The 22,097-nt window shown below is 38.2% G+C and overlaps 1 protein-coding gene across 1 annotated transcript in view; it reads left to right on the forward strand.

Moving 5' to 3' along the window:
• Positions 1–22,097, forward strand: part of LOC126298448 (microfibrillar-associated protein 1) — a 72,905-nt gene that overhangs the window by 37,767 nt on the left and 13,041 nt on the right. The window contains exons 5-7 of the mRNA XM_049989778.1: positions 2,897–3,054; positions 17,508–17,668; positions 20,447–20,606. Coding sequence (XP_049845735.1) covers positions 2,897–3,054; positions 17,508–17,668; positions 20,447–20,606 — 479 coding nt within the window. The remainder of the gene's footprint in view (positions 1–2,896; positions 3,055–17,507; positions 17,669–20,446; positions 20,607–22,097) is intronic.

Below are 22,097 nucleotides of genomic sequence, written 5' to 3' on the forward strand. Positions count from 1 at the left end.
TAAGAGATGAAATAGTGAAGGGAGCAGAAGTTCAAATGAGTAAAATAACCTAGTTGAAATCTTTAGATAACACTTGAAACATTGAATCTAATTGGCAAAAGGATAGAATATGAAACTGCAGCAGATGATGCAGGCAAAAGGGAATACAAACATTTAAAAAATAAGGTTGACAGAAAACACAAACTAGTGAATCGATAATAGTTAGAGGAAAACCACAAAAGCTGTAGAAGCATGAATAATTATGGGAAACATAGATACCGTTTATAGCAAAATTAAATAACACATTTGGAGAAAAAATATGAAGCTGTATGAATATCAAAAGCTCAGAATGCAACCCAGTACCAAGCAAACAAGGGAAGGTAGGTCCAATGTTTAGGGGGGGGGGGGGGGGAGACCGTACAAAGGAAACGAACTTGAACATAGTGTTACAGAAAGAGAAGAGGGAGTGAATGAACAAGAGATTGGAATTGTGACACTGTAAGAAGAATTTGACAGACCACTGAAAACCATAGTCTGAAACCATGCCTGGAGTATTTGACATTCCCACTATTTTTTGTGACACCTGAATGGGCCAGCCATGACAAAAGTATTCCGCTCTGGTATATAAGGCAGGTGAAGTACTCACATATATTCAAGAGGACTGTAACAATTCCAGTTCCTAAGAAGGTAGATGCGACCAGGTGTGAATATTACTGAATCCTCAGTTTAATAAGCCCGATTGCAGAATACTTACATGAATTACTTACGAAAAAATGGAAAGACTGGCAAAACCAACATCAGAGAATATGTGTTTGAGTTCTGGAAAAATGTAGAAATAGGCGAAGGAATTCTGATTCCACAACTTATTTTAGAAGATAGACTAAAGAAAGCCAAACCTAAATTTACAGCATTTGTAGATTTTGAGAAAGCTTTTTTACGGTGCTGACTGAAATATGCTTATTGCAATTCTGCAGGTAACAGGAATAAAGGGAGTGAACGGTTGTCTACAACTTGTACACAGAGCAGACTGCAGTTATAAAAGTTGGACATGAAATGGAAGCATTAATCAAGAAGCCAGTGAAGCAGGATTGTAACCTATACCTGATGTTATTCAGTCTGTACATTAAGGAAGCAGCATAGGAAATCAAAAGAGAAGTTTGTATAGGGAATTAAAGTTCAGGGACAAGACATAAAAAGTTGTGGTTTGCTGGTGACGTACCAATTCTGTTAGAGACAGCAAAAAACAGAATGTCATTTGAACACATTTGATAATATTGTTAAACATTAGTATAAGATGATAAGCAGCAAAAGTAAATCAAGGTTAATGACATGTGGTTGAATCAAATTAGGCTATGCTGAGGGAATTCGGTTAAGAAAATGGACACTAAAGGTAGTACATGAGTTTAGCTATTTGGGTAGTGAAATAACCGACTCTGGCAGAATTGGAGAGGATAAAAATGCAGACCGATAAATAGCAAGGGAGAAAAAATTCTGAAAAAGGAAATTTTAAACATGAAATATAAATTTAAGTATTTTGTGAATGCATTTGTCTGGAGTATATTCCAGACAAGGAAGTGAAATTTGCATGATAAACAATTCAGTGAAGAGGAGTATAGAAGCTTTTGAAATATGATGCTATCAAAGATGATCAGATAAGCAATGAAGAGGTGATGAATCGAATTGGAGAGAACAAAAATTTATGGCACAACCACACTAAGATAAAGGATTGATTGATTGATTGATTGATAGATTGAACAAACATAGCCTGAGATATCAAGGAATTGTGAGCTGGGTAATGGAGAGAAGTGTGGGAGGTAAAAATTCTACTTGGAGACCAAGGCTTGACTAGTAAGCAGTTTCAATTGGATGTAAGATGCAGTAGTTATGCAAAGATGATGAGATTTGCACAAGATGGACTAGAATGGAGAGCTGCATCAAATCAGTCTTTGGAATGAAGACCACAACAGCAACAACATTTAGCGTTACCTTAGGGATAAGATCATAATTGTTTTCAAGAGCTCATATGGACAAAGCAGATTGTGACCTCAGTGTCAGATTAAGAAAAATTTTGGATGGATGAGCCCATTGATTAGGTCTGTTCGACTTTTTAATTCTTACATGATGTGAGTTCAGACCGGCGTGAGCATTTCATCTAAGGTGAGTTAGTAAACATAAAAATTGAAAGTCTTACTTTTCCTTTACGTACCCTCCTTCATTTTCTTTATTGCATTTGTTGCTGTAATGTTTCATCAGTTAGGATGCGTTGCTTTCCAGTTTGGATGTTAAAATAAGTGTGTCATAAAATGCAAAAGGCATAGTATAGTTTGACTTGATATTACCCAGAAGTCCCTAATGGGTTGCAGTGTGCAAGCATGTAGTAAGTACATCTTTTAACTGATGTGTACTGATTATGCCTTCTCTACTGCCGCAGATTTTTGTATCTCTTGAACATAGATTTATAATGTACACAGTTTATGATGTGAATAGCTGTTATATTTGGCATTGCTTCATTACATTAGTAGTTTCTTTAAATTACGTGATCAAGTTCACTTAACTGAAATGTGGTCTAAACTTGACATAGGACCTTACATACTTGAAAAATTTCTGTAGTTTATGTGTAACAGCTTTTTAGTCCATTGTATATTTTGCTGTCTGAAGTCCTTTGTCTCTCCTGTTCTATATTTACATCTCACTGTTAAGGACACGAACTGTTACATTCTTAATATGCGCCTGTTAGTAATTATCAGTGACAACCCTGTGCTTCAAGAGGGAAACTGGTGATGCTGTACAGCATTATGTACTAATTATTTTATTCTTCATCCCTAAATCATTAATATTAGAATTTTGTTTGCAGACTGTTTAATTTCTTACACTTCTTGTTTTACTTTTTAATAACTCAGTTGTTAATTTTGTCCAGACTCAGAAGAAGAAGTTGGACCAAGACTAAAACCAGTCTTTGTACGTAAGAAAGATAGAGTGACTGTATTGGAGAAAGAGCGAGAAGAACAAAAGAAGAAATTAGCACAACAAGAAGCAAAGAAAATGGCTGAAGAACGTCGCAAGTACACCCTCAAGGTAAGGGTTTATTTTTGTTGAAAAGCAAATGAGACAAGAAATGAACTTTGGCCCAACAAAGAATCTAAAAACAGAAGCAACAATAAGTCCATATTTATCTGTATAAAGAAGGATGAGCAGCACAAGAATCTCTGTTTCTTGGAATTGACTGTTCCTTCTTTAGGGGTGAAAGATAAGATGTATAAGAGGTGTAGAGAAGTAATAAATGTTCTGCCTTACTTCTCAGAATGTTGTTGCCTTAATAGGGTTGTTAAAAGATTCTGACAGGAAAAATGAACTTGAATCATTATTTGGCTGTTTCAATTTCAGTAGTGAATTTTCTATGTTTTGCTGCAAGATAGCAAGATCTTGGTTGATAACATTTTTATAGACAGTGCTCAGGTTGAAACAATTAATGTCTGCCTAATTGTTAATGGACTATCTGATCATGATGCACAGTTAATTGGAATAAAGAATCTAGCACCTTAAAACTCCGAGTCATGTTACTACAAAGCAGTGATGAGGCTTTAATGAGACCAGTATACAGTGTTTTAAGAATAAATTACTAGTGGTGGTATGGGGTGAGATGCATACAGAAAGAGATGCACATGTGAAATTCAGCGTTTTCTGTAGTAAATTTTGGTTAGTATTTGAAAGTATCTTTCCTAAAAAGTTATCCAGAAAGCCCAATAAAAGAAATAAGTTATGAATAATTATGAATAATTAAGATATTAAAATCTCGTATAAGAGGAAAAAGAAATTTAAGGGCCAGAACTTTTGATGTTATTTGCTTGCCACAAAAATAGTGTAATATTTTAGTGGAAGTCATTAAAATGTCCTGAATTATGCACATCCTGACAGAAATTAATAATGCCATTAATGAGATTAAAACTATATGGGATATTGTGAAACAGGAGACAGGACAACTAGTCATTCAGGGTGTATATGACCCGGAACAACCGGGAGATCTGGGAAAAACCCGGGAATTTTTCATTGTTTTAGTTTTCAGCTAAATTTTTGTGATTTTGACTGGTAAGAACCAATACTCTAACAAAGGATATTACTGTATCCCGCTATTGTAGAACAACACTGCAGCAACAAACCATGAACGAGTGGAAAAAAAAACGAAAATAAAACTTAAGTTGCAAAGGAAATGCGCCATGTAGAACAACAAAACACAGTGCATCTGCCAACAGCAAAGTGTGTCAAAGCCTATAGGGTGGCCTCTGAGCTCTATGGGACTTAACTACTGAGGTCATCAGTCCCCTAGAACTTAGAACTACTTAAACCTAACTAACCTAAGGACATCACACACATCCATGCCCGAGGCAGGAGTCGAACCTGTGACCGTAGCAGTCGCGCGGCTCCCGACTGAAGTGCCTAGAACAGCTCGGCCACTGCAGCCGGCCAAAGGCTTTAGGAAGACTATGCAATGCTTACTAACAACAAATTGCATCCGATGACCGTGATATGACAACTGTTTAAATTAGATTTGTTTGAGCAGTGGTTGGCAGGCTCTTGCGTATCCACAGTTGAGTCGCGTATAAGTAGTACCTTCTTTTGCTTCTGGTTACAGAAGTATGGCTGGGCACCACTACTTAATATTGCCCAGTTCGGAAATATAGTAAATCTCGCACTGATGCCCAGAACAGTCTGGGTTGTGGTGGGGAGATGGATCGTCTCCACGTGACCTGTGTTTACATTCAGTGATTTTGTTGTTTCCTCTTATTTTATTGCTCTCACGTTAAATGATAACAAACGGATTTTTGTGGCCGGGAGTTATCAAATGAATTAAAATACGTTTGCATAATTACGGAAGGCTAAAATATGTTTTTTTATTTGAAACTAAGTGTTTAATTTCACACTATTGGCTAGTTTCAACTGTTCGCTGCATTTCAAGTGCACATATGGCATTATGCCGTAATAAAGAACCAAACATGGGATAATACAGTATTGGTACTCCAAGAAAATTTACATACAAATCTGGACATATGAATGTGCATTTTAAGCCAAATTATGCATTTTAGCATGGTTCACGAAATTCCGATGCTCTTGAAGTATCCTCTGATGTCTTGTTTCTTTTATGACATAATGTAAGATCTTTTAATGTTTTACACGTACTAACATATGGGCTTCCTGCGTCATCATAGCTGTGTAAGCGCGGTGACGCCTATTATCTGGTACTCTCTTCCAACTGCTGAAACGAACCTATTTCTAACAGATTGCAGGAAAATATTGCGAATGGTGATTTGAAAAGCGTTACATTCAAACCAAATTTCCTTTTAACACAAGATGAACTATGTGTGAGAATGTATGATGAATTACTTAAATCACAAAACTTTTGACTCTAATTTAAAAATCAGCTCCTTGAGGACGACCATTTAGAAGAATTTAGAGCCCAGAAGATCAAACATTTACGTCGTTATTAAAAATTTTACTTTCACGTTCATGTGATGTATCTTAAAGTGCAACACGCACAAAAAAGACCAACATCATATGTGAAAGCTTAGCTTCTCTTCCAGCTTATTAATCTTAGAGACCAATGTTATATGTGAATGCTATATATATTAATTTAAACCATTAACTTTTCATATTAGTGTGTTCGCACTACTTAAGAGTTATCTTTCTATTGGCTTACTACATTACGTGTCTGTGCTGTCATCAGCTGGCGAGATCACGTGACAGTGAGCTATGACTGACTTACAAAAGCACGTCGCAATCTCAATTTCAGTGCTTCGGAAAGTTACATGCGGTGTTAGGTGGAATTCAAATTTATACCTTCGTAATACAGAAGGAAAGGAGATAAGCAGATTATGGTGGCCTTGAAGCTTTTCCTGATGCTAATATTCTCACTTGGAAGACATGGAGTATTTCTGAGACTGCAGGACTGTTGGCTAAAGTGCCTTATGGTACTCTAGTTCCAAGCATGTCATTTGTTTTGAGTACTAGGAAGAAGAAGAAATTAAACGCTGATGAGTACTTGTTTATATGGGCCAAAGTTGGGAATGGCAATTGTAAAATAAAGATTAATGGTGACTGTATGATATATTATAGACAATAAAGATCCTTATCTCCTTTCCAGCGTAAATGTCGCTGCACATCAAAGGTCTTTCAAAACGTCTGTATATAAAAACATAAACATTCAAAGAATTGATGAGTTTTACAGTGCCGAAGAAGAGTGTACTGTCACTTAACACGGAAAAAGTGAATTTTCACCGAGAGAAAGTGTATTTTTAACTGTGAAATCCGGGAAAAATCCGGGATTTTTTTTCCCTTGTCCACTTATACACCCTGTCAGTGTGCACAAGATACCATTACAAATTAAATGACAATGTTGTGACTGATAATTGACAAGTTATGAGTATCTTTAACAATCACTTTCTAAGTGTAGTAGCAAAAATAAGATTAAATTGTTCGTTTGGAAAAGGAGGACAATATGTTAAAAATACCGTTCCACAAAAGTTTTAAACAACTAGAATTATCACTAACATCTATTACTGCGATTAAGGAGGGAAAAAAGCTCATGTGGCATTGATTCTGAAGACACTGGCACAGGGAATTTTTCAAGACATATTAAGACATGCAATTGATAGACCTGTTTATAAGAAAAATGACAAAGTCTTCAATAGTTATTGTCCAGTTTCCTCTTTAATGTTTTTTTTTTCCAAAATATTTGAAAAAGTAATGTACTCAAGGGTAGTCACACATTTAAGAGGAAATGATTTTCGTAGCATATCACAGTGTGGATCCAGAAGGGTTACTCAACTGAGAATGCTGTTTATAATTCACTCACCAGATATTGGAAGCCTTAAATAATAAAATATCATCAGCTAGTATTTTTGTAATCTTTCCAAACCATCTGATTGTGTAGGTCATGTTACTCTCTTACAAAAGCTTAAGTATTATGGAATCAATGGCTTTACAAAAAACTGGTTTGAATCAAACTTAAGAAGCAGAATGCAAAAAGTTATGCTGAATAATTCAAACAGTGTTGAGAGGAGAGAAAATTTTAGTGACAGGAAGAATCATGAAGGGCATCCCACAGAGTTCAGTGAAGCAAAAATAAAAATTAAAAAAATCTGGTAAACATGGCCTGTAAAATGCATTATTTAAGACTTATGAGTACTTGTTCATCTATACTGCTGTGAAACAAACCTGTCCTACTGAACAAGCTACCTTCCACTTAACATTCATCAAGCACAACTGGTACTTGTTGCAGATGATACTAATGTTATAATAAATCACATTAAGGAGAAAACAATAGAGGAAATCGTTAACAATATTTTTAAAAGAATTATTAAGTGGGTTTCTGTGAATGCCCCCTGAACTTTGAGAAAACACAGTATATTCGGTTCTGTACAACAAATAGAGGTATCGACAGTTGATGTAGTGCATGAACAGGAGTTGACAAATAGGATAGAATGCTCCAAATTTTTGGATGTACATATTATGGGAACTTGAACTGGAAGAATCATACTACTGAGCTGCTCAAACCATTATGTTCACCCACCCTTGCTCTTCATATAATTCCTAGTCTTGGAAACAAACTAATCAGTCTTGTAACATGTTTTGCATATTTCCACCCAATAAGAGTAATATATGATGTTCACCCGCAGTCATCATGTAGATACCTCTTCAAGAAGTTAGACGTTTTAACAGCTCCTTCACAAAACATGACTTCACTGCTAAAATTTTTTTATAAATAATCCACCACAATATGAGAAGGATAGCATTCCTACAGCATTAGAAGAAAATATGGCTTTTATTACCCAAAATTAAAGTTGTCACTGGGTCAGAAAGGGTTTCAATATGCATCAACAAAAATCTTTAATCATTTACAAAGCAGCATAAAATCTCTCCTTGACAACTTCTTCTATTACACAGATGATTTTTTTCTGGAAAGTGGTAACCTGTAAAAAAGAACCTAGCTTTGAAGTTTGGTTGCATGATTAGGACTGGAGAATTGGATGTTCATCCGTGTTAAAACTAATCGTGTACATATCCTGTAAGGTGACTCATTCCTTGTCGTTTCAATAAAAGAATTGCTGTACAGCTAAGGGAAAAATTCTAATCCTAAAGGCATTCCAACACTTGCTAGGCCGATTAGTGCTGCTACATTGTGACGAAGTTGTATGGAGTCCACATTTTCTTAGCTGCGTAGCAGGGCCACTCAGTGAGTCCGCACTGCATGATACTGAATGTGAAAACTGCCAGCTGCATGTGCCCGCCATGCATGCAAAGCAAGTGATGGGCGGCAAGCGTGGCTCACGCGTTTCTGCTGTGCTGTTGCAGTATCCTTCAAGCAGTGCATCAAAGCTGCTTTGGCCTCGACTGTGCTCTCATGGTGGTTTCCTTTGAGGACTGTCTTCAGTTTGTGACGAAGCAAGCTTGGATCTTGTTACTTCCTGTTTTGTTTTTCCATATGCCTCCTTAAATTCATTTTTTTTCATTTTGACTTATTATCATTATCATTAACATACATGAGTATAATCTGCATTTTCATAAAAGGTGAAAAGTGAAAGTAAAGAACTATGAAACTCAACTGTGCAGCCGTGTAGTACATCATTTACAGTAGTCAGTGTTGAACTCCCTCTCCCACCCCCACCCCCGCCCCCTCCCCCACCCATCTTTCAGCCGGCAGTACATCAACATTGAGGACCATCAGTGAGATAATAAAGCAGGCGGGCATCACAAGTTGCCCAGCTAAAAACAGTGGCTTTGATAGGGTTTCACATTTAAGCACTTGCTGGATCATGGCCATCGTTTGCCCTAGTCCTACACAGAATTAGATGGGGTAGTGCTGTTAAATACAAGATATAGTATTTTAAGATTAGAGTGAGTTTATAGACAGTGTTACACTAAAACAATGATGTGAAACACACACAAGCTCGTAGGTAAACAGTGCCAGCTGCATTTTTTAGGTAACCACTGCCCCCTCCATTGAACTCGTCTGGTGAAAGTATGCTCTGTGATGTAAAGTCATGTCAGAAAATTTCATACAGAAGAATATATTTAAATGTAAAAGGGAGGCGGGGGAGAGAGAGAGAGAGAGAGAGAGAGAGAGAGAGAGAGAGAGAGATCCTTGTGTGTGTATTGTAGTTAGGAAGTGTAAACCAGTTTAAGTTTAATTTTATGCAACACTTGTGCAATCACATACACTGCCTGATGAAAAAAGTGAAGCACCCAGAAGAGAAAGAGGAAATGAAATGAACCTTAACTGGTTGAGAGTGTATGTATTGTTATTTCAGTGATTACAGTATTGAGTTAACTTTAAGAATAATTTGACAGTATGAGCCCACCTATTATTGTGACCTTGCATTCCTGCCGACATGGATGCATGCCCTGATAAAGTTGTGAAGGGCATTATAAAGCCATTATAGCCTCTCCTGGAGGCAAGCTAGTGTACTATAATAGTAACTGGACCTCGATATTGCAGATACTGGCATTAGGACATAGTTGATGCCTGAGTTAGTTCCACACATGTTCCATTAGTGACAGATCTGGGCATCTTGCTCACTACTGGAGAACCATAACATCATGCAGGCAGTTTGTAGAGATGCATTCCATGTATGGATTAGTAATGTCCTGTTGAAAAATTGTAGCACAATATTGTTGTGTGAGAGGTAGCATATGAGGACTCAGGATGTCCGTGACATACCTTTGTGCCAGCAGAGCTCCCTCAGTCACTACCAGCCATAACCTGAAATCATACCCGATGTCTCCCCATACCATGATGCCAAGAGTAATGTAGCTGTGACTCTCTGAAACATTGGAAGAATAGGACCTCTCCCCAGTTCACTGCCATACTCGCCTACAATGACCATCTAGTGTAATGGGATATCATGAATCATCATTGAACACAGTGAGATGCCATTCATGCTTCTTGGTCACGGCACCAGTCTAAGTGTAGCCATTTGTGTAGGGCAAATTACTCACATTCGGAAGGACGACAGTTCAAATTCGCCTCAGGCCATCTAGATTTACGTTTTCTGTGAATGCCCTAAATCACTCCAGGAAAATGCTTGGATGTTTCTTTTGAATTGACATGTCGGATTATCTTCCCAGTTCTTAGCAAAACAGTCTGAGCTTTTGCCTCATCCCTAATGACATTAGGGTATAACGTCCCATCTATGTTAATCTTCCTTCTGTATGTATTGTGGTGGTAGTGGCAGCCTATTCATGGGACACTGATTCTGTAGTCCTGCTCTTGACAATGAGCATGCCTATCTTCACATTCTGATGCAATCCAACGTAGAGCCACTGTCACAGCCAAATGCCCCGCATGATTGCTGGCCAAATGGAGATCCACAATGAGGCGCCTTTCAAACTACAGGGTGACTCAAAAAAGACTTTTTAACTTTGAAATGTTACAGAAATTTATTGAGATAACTTACAGAATTGGTAGATGCGTGATTTTGTACCAAACAACCTCAAGTTTTACATTAGTGTCAAGTGTCATTTTGATTCAATGTGACTACTGTTTGTGATGCGGCAAACATCCCTCAGTAATCAATATCCTCTTGCACTCACTGCAGCAAATCGAGCATAACTTGTGTAATGGCAGTGTAGATTCAATTTTTTAGGTCAGATAAATTGTTTGGTAGGGAGGAACATACATACAGTCTTTAATGAAACCCCAGTGGTTTCAAGTCTGGGGAGCGAGGTGGCCATGTGATTGGCTCTTCACAGCCAGTCCACCAACTTATCAAAGAAACCTTGGACTTCTGTGAGGAAATGAGGTGCTGCATCATCTTGCTGGAAGTAAACCATCCCATCTCGGTCATCTTCATTCATCTGTGGAGTTAAAAAGTTTTCTAACATATCCAGATACACAATACCAGTGACAGTTTTCTCTGTGATTAAGAAAGGGCTGTACACTTTGAATTTGCTAACGGCACAAAAAGCATTAACTTTGGGGCTGTCACAAATGTGTTCCATGGTTGCATGTGGATTTTTGCTGCCCCATATTCTGCAGTGGTGGGTGTTCACTATGACACTGGTATGAAATGTTGACTCATCACTGAAGACTATTGTGTTCAGGAATATCTTGTCCAATATCCAATGCAACATTTCTGCACAGGATTCCCAATGAGCAACCTTATCTGCATCACTAATGTGTTGTGTCATTGTGAATCTCTATGGTTTCCATTGTAAACATCTTCACAGTACTTACCAAACATTCTTTTGTGGACTGTGAGCAAAGCACTCCCTAACCTGTTTGACATAGTCATCAGCATGCGGGTGATCTGGTGATTTAACATGTCACAGTGAACAACCCATCTGATGAAGTTCTTGTGTCAAGAGTAAATTTTAGGTCTGCTTGGAGGTTCTTTAATGTACTCAGTGTGAAATTTGTACCAAACATTTGTTGCAGAGTTCGTTTCATGAAACCAAAACACTCAGCAAGCATGCTCCACACCAATGAAAATAACTGTTTTAACTGTACACTATGCCGGTGCTCCTCTGGTGACAGAATGGGATACTGATGCACTACGTGAATCAAACATGAGGTTATTTGCTACAAAATGACACAGCTATTAATTCTGTAAGTTATCTCGACAAATTTCTATGTCATTCCAAAGTTGTAAAGTCCTTTTTGCCCTCACTGTGTATGTGTGGAGCTTATAATGCTGTTTCACATGAGTACACAGCATTTGTGCGTTCTTCACTGTATTCAGTCAACATATGATGCTGTTCACACCCATACTATTGTATACCGTGCCACGCCTAGTAACAGCACTAATGCAGTCTGGTGGCTGTTCTACCTGTTGCAGAGAATTGCAACTCTAATAATCTACATACCCACCAATGGTGTGTACATGTATGAAGGTACATTGACATCTGACTATCTATTTTGAGTGCTTCACTTTTTTTTTCTTTTCTCCCTCCCCCCCCCCCCCCCCCTTTTTTTTCTCAAACTGTGTATTTTTATGTTTCCTGTGTACTGTGTTACTGCTCTCTCCATCACAGTTCTCTTGTGGTTTATTTTCGAATTACTTTATTTCCATTTTCGGAGTTGTTAGTGCTCGATTTCCATTTTTATGTAATTCCTTTCTGTTGTTTCTCATTCTCATCCCTATTTAACTAACTGCATATAAACTCAAGGCCTCACAACTCAACTATGACGTCACACAACCCAGGTGAGGCACTTAGTGTCAACCCTGCCTTTCGCCAAATCGTTGCACTAACACCATTTCAGAAACAGATAAATATAAGACAGTAAAAGACGTTAAGATGATCAAGCTTGACTATAAAAGAAATTACTGCGAGTTGATTTGTTATGTCAGGAAACAAAGTGGAAGCATTTACTGTTTTCATCTATGTCAGATATAGAATCGTGAAAATTGTTTGCGTTTAACACAATTCCAGGCACTAAAAGCTGTTGAACTGTAAGAAATGACGTTACTGAGACATAAAGCAATGTTTTCCTAAGGTATGTCAGTTGTAAAATAACATACGACACCTTCAATTGTACTAAAGTTTTTATTTACGCTGACACAGTTTTATTCTCATAACATTGACACAAACAAAATTGTAGAATATGCAACTTGCACATCTAAACAATATTCAGCAAATCAGAATATACATCCATAACATGTTTCAGATATATGGTTTGAAGTAAATTGTAAACAATAAAAGTGGAAAAAAGATTACTGATAACTCTCACTAAACCTACGATCACAACCAAAACATACAGAAGTATCTATGAACTGCATGAAACAGCCCAGCATTACTCTAACAATCAAAGCATTCATTCTGCATTACACTTAATGGAAACATTGTGCAGAGTTACAAAGTAGCAGTCCTCGTGAATGTTTTCATTTGCTATGTGCATTTCACAGACATAATGACTGATGTCAAAGCCTCTTAATAGTTAATGTAAGTACAGATGGTAATTATTACTCAAACTATATCACATTTGCACTTCTAGATAACAGATTTTCTTCTACAAAACATATTAAATATTAACAGTGTGGTTCTCAATTATTGTTCTAAGGGGCACAGCACGACATATAGGGAAGATAATAGATGTAAGTTTTCAAATGGGAGATCACATGCCATAAGTTTTCAAATGGGTGATCACATTCCACTAACTGATTTCTACACAAAAATAGCTTTCACGCAAATAGAGGAAGAAAAACCAGATGATCCAAATTCATGACACATAAAGGAAATACAAACATGAAACCCTTGTCCAACCACAGTTAATGTTCAAGGCAGGATCAACATAGCACATGGTCAAAGACATGCAAATACTTCCACCAAACTCTACAGAATGACAGTGTGGCAAAGAATGCTGTGCTGATAATAAGCAACATGAATGAGAGCCATCTTAGAAACAGTAGAGGTGCTATCATTGCATCTTGAATGTGAAACAAGAGTTTGCTTCTTTCCGTAGAAAACTACCAGCAGATTGTTGGAGGGATGAAATAGCTGTATCTTTTAATTAATAAGGTATTCTATATAGCAGAAAAAGACCTATCTAAATATTAGGTTGAGTACACACAGTAAGTAACATATTTATAAAACACACAATGCAGCACAAAAAAGGCACTAGAACTAAGAGAAGGTACATATTAAAACATTAAGAATACAGGAATTTACTAGTTCAAATATGAAAATGAAAAGTGGTGTATATGACCAGCAGAATACACTACTGGCCGTTAAAATTGATACACCAAGAAGAAATGCAGATGATAAACGGGTATTCACTGGATAAATATATTATACTAGAACTGACATATGATTACATTTTCACACAGTTTAGGTGTATAGATCCTGAGAAATCAGTACCCAGAACAACCCTCCCTGGCTGTAATAACAGTCTTGATTCCCCTTGGCATTGAGTCAAACGGAGTTTGGATGGCGTGTACAGGTACAATTGCCCATTCCGCTTCAACACGATACCACAGTTCATCAAGAGTAGTGACTGGCGTATTGTGACGAGCCAGTTGCTCGGCCACCATTGACGAAACATTTTCTGTTGGTGAGAGATTTGGAGAATGTGCTGCCCAGGGCAGCAGTCGGACATTTTCTGTATCCAGAAAGGCCCATACAGGACCTGCAACATGCGGTCGTGCATTATCCTGCTGAAATGTAGACTTTCGCAGGGATCAAATGAAGGGTAGAGCCACAGGTCGTAACACATCTGAAATGTAACGTCCACTGTTCAAAGTGCCATCAGTGCGAACAAGAGGTGACCGAGACGTGTAAACAATGTGCGTTCACCGTGATGTCACCAAACACGGATGCGACCACCATGATGCTGTAAACAGAACCTGGATTCATCTGAAAAAATTATGTTTTGCCATTCATGCACCCAGGTTCGTCGTTGAGTACACCATCACAGGCGCTCCTGTCTGTGATGCAGCGTCAAGGGTAACCACAGCCATGGTCTCTTGAGTTGATAGTCTATGCTGCTGCAAACCTCGTCGAACTGTTCGTGCAGATTGTTGTTGTCTTGCAAACGTCCCCATCTGTTGACTCAGGGATCGAGACGTGGCTGCACGATCCGATACAGCCATGCAGATAAGATGCCTGTAATCTTGACTGCTAGTGATACAAGGCCATTGGGAACCAGCACGGCATTCTGTATTACCCTCCTGAACCCACCAATTCCATATTCTGCTAACAGTCGTTGGATCTCGACCAACGCGAGCAGCAATGTCGCAATACAATAAACCGCAATCATGATAGGATACAATCCGACCTTTATCAAAGTCAGAAACATGATGGTACGCATTTCTCCTCCTTACACGAGGCATCACAACAATGTTTCACCAGGCAATGCCGGTCAACTGCTGTTTGTGTATGAGAAATCGGTTGGAAACTTTTCTCATGTCAGCACATTGTAGGTGTCGCCATTGGTGCCAACCTTGTGTGAATGCTCTGAAAAGCTAATCATTTGCATATCACAGCATCTTCTTCCTGTCGGTTAAATTTCGCGTCTGTAGCACGTCATCTTCATGGTGTAGCAATTTTAATGGCCAGTAGTGTATTTCACAGAAAAGCAGACAACACCTCAGGTCACAAGTATGGAACAGCTTATTTCACATTTGCATGGTAAAATACTTTTAAAAGTCTTCAGCATGTAGCCATGTGTAAAAATGAATTTGCAATGTGAATTTAAAATGACTCATTCCAAATCATTACGGTTTATCATGCAAAATGATCCATGGAACATGAAACTAACTAACTAAAACTGTTGTCACATGAGGGACAAGACTCAAAGGTATGGGAATAACAAGTGTCTGCAAAAGCACACTCTTCATCCATCCAAAAAGCAAAACTCAAATAAAAATAATAGAAAATAGACATTTTATAAATAAACTGGTGGATATCAGAAACCAAATATTCCACTGTGAAAACAATTGGGGGGGGGGGAAGGGGGGGGGGAGAGACAAGCAATTATGACTAGATGCACTTATCTGCCATTCCTCTTACCATCTAACAACTCACTCACACAATTCCACACCCACACTATTTGACATTTGCACACTATTTGAAACCACATCACCTCATATCAAGGATAAGAGTCAAAGGAATTGGATAAAACGTGTCAGCAATAGCACACACCTCATTCTTAAGGAAAGCAGCACTCAAAGAACAATAGAAATTAGAAAACACTTAAATGACCTCTTGGCTATCAGAAACCAAATATTTTCAAAACACATTAAAAATGATAGGAAGAACAAGGGAAGCAATTATGGCTAATGACACTTATCACCTCCCTCCCTTTTTCCCGTACCAATTAACTGCTGCTCTCTCTCTCTCTCTCTCTCTCTCTCTCTCTCTCTCTCTCTCTCTCTCTCTCTCACACACACACACTCACACTCACACTCTAAGTATTTGACATTTGCATAGTATCTAAAATGATAATATATTACATCAAAGACCTGAGTCACAGGTATGGGAGTAACAAGTGCCAGTAATATTTTTAAAACACATTGAGAATATGTAATAGGAGGAACACTACAGACAGTTATTACTAGATACACTTATCAGTCCTTCCTCTTAGCACCTAACAGCTCACTCACCATCCTACACTCCTCTAAGTAATACTCATTACAGTAACATAGTAGATACAGAGTATATTCTCACAATATTGAAAATGGTGAAAGTTTTGTAACATCAGAGCTGAGGAAATAAATACGTATAGGGAGAGCTTAGATGTACTGTAGTTAGTACGGAAAACTTGCTTAGTGAAGTTAGCAAAAGTGGATGACTACTAATGAAAATTATGTACATTTCTTTTTACTTTGTTTAAAATATGTGCTTCCACCACAGTTTTCAGTTTCCTTTTGTTTAATGACCTATGCACCTTGTCATTTTCCATTTTACAAAATTTATTAAGCAAAATATTAACACCTGCCCAAACAACAGATTTACACCATTCCTGTGCTGAATATTCGTCACAGACATCAACTGCAAAATCATCATTGGCCATAACACAATCAAGAATTCATTTACAAGCTGTTTGCTGTTGGTTTTGAAGCCTGAGAAAGGAGTCACAGTTTTAATTTGATAATAGTTTTCTTATGAAACAAAAAGAATACATTACTATCAGTAATGGCATTTTCTGTGGATATCGCTACCCGCCTATATTAACATATTTAATGAGTTTGTGCTCAGCACTACATTCCTGTTTTTCAGAAGAAGATTCTCTGGTTTTTGACATTACTTTGGAAATATACGAAGGGCAGTTAGAAAATTTGTTTGGGACTGCGTTTTGTTGGAGTTGTTGCTTGCTTAGTGGTGCAGTTAACATAGCCCCAGTTTTCCGGTCTACTGCTTGTGTTTCCCACAAATTTCGCAGAAGTGCAAATGGCAGACCTACGAAGTGGAAAATAATATACTGCGTGCATGTCACTGAAACTTGTACTGATACTCAAACTTCAACTGCAATATACTTTTGTTGATAAGTGCAGCTTAAAATGAAAGGCACTCACCAAAGAATGCTTGCTAGGAATGAAGTTCTCTCTTTTGATCACAGATAACTGTTTCCTTAGTGTATTCTCATCGGCTGGAAATTTAAAAATGTGGACCTTCTTCTTCTCGTCATAATTACCATCACAACCAAGAACACAACACTTATTCATCATGGTGATGATCACTTCTGAACTGCTACAGGCTGTATACACTTCAAAGAGCAGAAATTCACAAGGGAATTACATCAAAGACCTGAGTCACACGTATGGGAGTAACAAGTGCCAAGGGATTCAACTCACTGACACTACAGCTCCGAAACAGTTGTTTAGATGGCTCCACATAGCATTCCTACAGGCATCTAGGTCGCACTGATACCAGTAAGTGGCACTGACTGTATGCCTGAAGTTAATGGCATCACTTGCCTATTGGCAGAGGGTTGTAAGGCCTTGTGATTTAGGTGGTATTGATTTAACACAGTGAGTGGTGTGACTGTTTAGATATTTTGTGTCATAAAAGTAATGTGGTCCATTTCTTCTTTTGTGCAGATGGTAGAAGATGAGGTTCGCAAAGAAATGGCTGTGAAAGAAACGGAAGAACCTTCCCTAAATGATATTAATACTGATGATGAAAATGATGAAGTTGAATATGAAGCATGGAAACTGCGGGAGTTAAAGAGATTGAAACGTGATCGTGAAGAGAGAGAAGCGTAAGTATAATTACTTCCTTGTGAAAATGAAGAAAAGGAGAGTGTTTAGTTATCTTGTTTTTACCATATAGTGTTATATGTACAAGCATATGGTAATTTGAATAATGGAAGGAACTGAGGTTCTGAGTTGATGAGATGTTGAGTCATCATTAAGTACATGCTTTCAGAAAACTCCTTTCGACCTATAAAGTACATAGACATCTAAACAGCTGCATTGTCCTGGCTGACTTCATTGTGCTAGCACTGCAACCTAACAGGAGTGAAGTGTTGCATTGGGTGGTGTGGTCAGTAGAATAAAGGATGAAGGGAGCAGGAAGGAGGTATGGGGTAGGGTGGTAGACAAAGGGGAGTGAGAAACACGAGGAAGGTGGAATTGGGCATGGTACTCATTGGCATGTAAGGGCAAATTTAAAAGTGAAGATATAACAGGAGGAGGAAGACTGGAATAGGAGGGTGTGAGTGCAAGATGAGTGCAGTTAGGCTCTTGGAACAGGAGTGTAGGTGGTTGTGAGGCCGCAGCTGGCAGAGATTGAGATCAGGGTGACTGGGGGTTCAAAGGATGTGTTGTAATGATGATTTTTAGGTACATAAATCAGAGATGATGATGTTGGGAGAATTGTCCTTGCAACAGGTAGGTCAGTCCTGTAATCGTCCTGGCCTTGATCTCTCCCCTAGCCCCTGCCTCGCAGTCACCTCCACTCCTCCCCCGTGACCAGAACTTCACTCATCATGCACTCACACATTCCTCTTCCATCTTCCTGCTCCTCTGTTCTCTCTCCTACCACTCACCCACACCATTGAGTGCCTTGCACAACTCCTGCCTGCAGGCAGAATGAACTCATTGTTGCCATATTCCTGTCCTGTGCGTCTGCTGCCTCTTCCTTACAACCATCAGTCACCCCCCCCCCCCCCCCCCCCCGTCCTCTCTGTTAAACATAGTTAGGGTAGTTAGGGGTAAAGAGGAACATTAGAGTAAACACCATCAGCTTATAAAGTGATGTACAATACCTACATCTTTTACAACACTAATTCCACGTGCTAGTTTGTCATCACACATTTCCATTTGCAGTATCACTTCTACTGCTGTTGTTATAAATGTGCTGTGCGGAATAGGGGAGTTGGTGAGTGTCATATCCTATAGTATTTGTCTTAAGCATGTCGTGAAATTTTATGAGCAATATTGTCTCTTGTCATTCACTATTAACAGTTTCTTAGGGGTATATATGGGAATTTGTTTGTCTCCGTAGATTCTCTAATTTCATTACAAGTGGTAGGGTTAGAGTTGATATGGTCAGGTGATCTCCTGTGACCACAGTCACACATATTCTATTTCCTGTTGAATCTGTTCTACTAAGCTGGATACAGGCCATGTACTATTAATCCTTTCACTGTTGCGGATGTGCTCTTTGCATTCAGTGCTGAGAGCGGCTTTTGTTGTGGCTGTACTGCTTACCGAAAGCTGATTCCTGTGCTGAGAGACAGTATTCCGGCTGATAGGTAATGTTTATCATTCGATTTTTTGAAAACTGTTAGTGAAGATATTTGATTTTTGCACATCTTACAGTCTGGTATCTTCACTCGATAAAGAACTGAATTTCTTTTCATTATCCGTCATACTTACTCCACTGCATCAAATTAAGTTAAACATTGAATGAAATTTTAAAGAGATTGCAGAAGTAAGAATGCACTGCGCAAAGTCAGTTTTATCTCTTACATTGCATTGAATGAAATATAGCTAAGATATCAAAATTTTATTTAAAACTGAGAGCAGAATTATACCTCACTTCATTCTCGATTTATTGGGTTTTATATCTGACACACACACACACACACACACACACACACACACACACACACACACACACACACACACTACACACTACACACCTATTCATGTCCATGCGCCTCGTGAATCGTGTGGTCATATCAAATTTTCATGTGTCCTAAATGAGGCACATATTTTGTGTGATAAATAATGGAAACTTTTTTTTCATCAATATTTGGAAGTAACTTGTCAGCAGCAGTGACAATTCAGCAGCTCAGATTGCATACAGACGTCCATAGCACTGTAGAAAAGCTCAAGTGATGCTTGGATACACATCCACAGCACCTGGCAACTCGCATAGCAGGACATGTATACACGTCCACAGAAGTGAAAGGGTTAAGCAAGGTACTATGTCCTAGCTGTGGTTTCTGTGGCTAAGGGTTAGATATTCACAAGTATTAGGGAAAAACTGATGTACTGTGTATTTTTAGTCATCTGTGGAGCAATAGTTCATTGTCTACTTTGTCCCTGGATTTGGTATTGGACCCCATATGCCATTATCTCCAGCTCAGCTCTTTGACCTCCCCAACACCACATACAATTTACCTTGACCATACCCTTCCAATTGGCACAAGAGATGTATGATTATCAAATTCTAAAATACTGGCCTGGAAATTGACCCTTGTGGGCATCCCTTGATTGATCTTTTGGCTACTTTTTGTGTGCCTGCTGTCTGTTTCACCACTGTATTCGTACAGTAATTATGAAAGTTGTAGAATAGAGTGGGGTGCCTGTACTTCAACAATAAATCTGATGTATTCATACAGAGAATAGGAGGAGTCCATATGTAAAGATTCCACTGTGGGCTATCTGTTATGATTTAAGTTGCAAATAATGTCTGTTTTGTTGAAATAATAGTATTTTAAATGCTTCTAATAATGTGAGCTATGCAACACATCTATCAGTGGGGAACCACATTACTTGTGAATGAAAAATATTTTCAATCATTCAAGGGTTGAGAGAGAACGTATGGAAATTGAACGGCTGAGAAATATGACAGAAGAAGAACGCAGAATTGAACTACGCAACAATCCAAAACATGTCACGAACAAAGCAGCCAAAGGAAAGTACAAATTTCTACAGAAATATTATCATCGGGGAGCTTTCTATATGGTGAGTGCATTGAATATCTGTTTTGACTACATGAGCGTAGCCTGTAAGCCTTGAGTTTGTTCATGTGCATTTATTGAGCTTCAACTTTGTGCATGATAAAAGTTTGATTATTATTCACCTTCTGATCATGTTTCCTCTGGTGAGATATTTCGCCTTATGCAAGACTTTGTTAAAATGTTTGCATTTGACAGGATCATTCATGCTTTTCTTAAGTTTTACATTGAACTGTATCTGAATTTCCTCATGTATAAATGACCTTAGAGTGTCTGCAGTGTCATCATTTATGGCAATGAAAAAATATTGTGGTAGTATACTACTGTGCCTCACTGCTTTGTTTGTTTCCGTTAGACGTTTTGTCGTGTCCACTTTTAGTAATGATGATAAGAAACTAGTCCTTTTGTTTTTGTATTAAATCTCACCTAAAAATTTATCACAGTTGAAAATTATTTATATTTTTGTTTCACAGTGTCTTCATTTGTTTCATCAACTTTCTTAGTGATTCATTATCACAGCATTTTTCTTCTTTTTAATTTCCTTAGGTCATCTTACCACTTCTGCTAGTTTTTAATCTTAGTAATTAATTTAAATCCTTATTTTTCTTCCCTAGTGCTAGTTACATTTACTATTTACAACACCCTTACCATATATCTAGTCTTTGGTGTTTCTCTCTTTATTCTTCCCTTGGTGCTCATTTGTGTCCTTTTATCCTCTGCTTATCAATAATTCATTATCAACATATAATAATCACAGCTATTGTCTCTCATTGTATAGCTTTAACCCTTTCGTGGCTAGGGGCATATGTGTATGCCCAATAGGTTGTGCACCCAGACAGCTATGGGCGTATTTGTATGCTCGGCAGGTAGAACACACAGATGGCGAAGGGCATTCATGTACCCCCAACAGGCAGGAAGGCCTGATGCTGGGCACAGGAGCAGATAAATAGGCACGACAGAATGATGACTCACGGTTGTCTGCACTCCAATATTCCTTCCAGCATCGACGTTATCTGCTCTTCTTTGTACTGTCAGAAAATGCTACAACTTTCACCAGCTCCAGTTTCCTTTCTGCTTAGACATAAATCGAATAAATACAGTTTGATTTCCTAATGTACACAAGACTAATGACACAAACAGATATATAATTGGAAGGGTCTGTATTACATTAATGAACTGATATTCAAAAGGAGCGCAGTGCACCAAAATACTTGCAGTTTTTCATCACCACCTTCAGCCTCGCACAACAGAAAAGTCATATGCTACTGAGTAACTGTAATTTGGCTTCCTAATCTACAATATACACGTGATACAAATATATATATAAAGTTAAAAGGCATGAATAATCCTCCAGAACTGACATATCAGATGGTTTAAAGGACTAAAAGTGTAGCAAAATACTGACAGCTTCTTAGCCACTCTTGCAGCCATGTGGAACAGAAAACTGCATGCACTGCCAAGTAACTTTAAGTTGATTTCATAATCTACAAAGAATACA

Source organism: Schistocerca gregaria, chromosome X (genome assembly GCF_023897955.1).
Source record: "Schistocerca gregaria isolate iqSchGreg1 chromosome X, iqSchGreg1.2, whole genome shotgun sequence".
Lineage (NCBI taxonomy): Eukaryota > Metazoa > Arthropoda > Insecta > Orthoptera > Acrididae > Schistocerca > Schistocerca gregaria.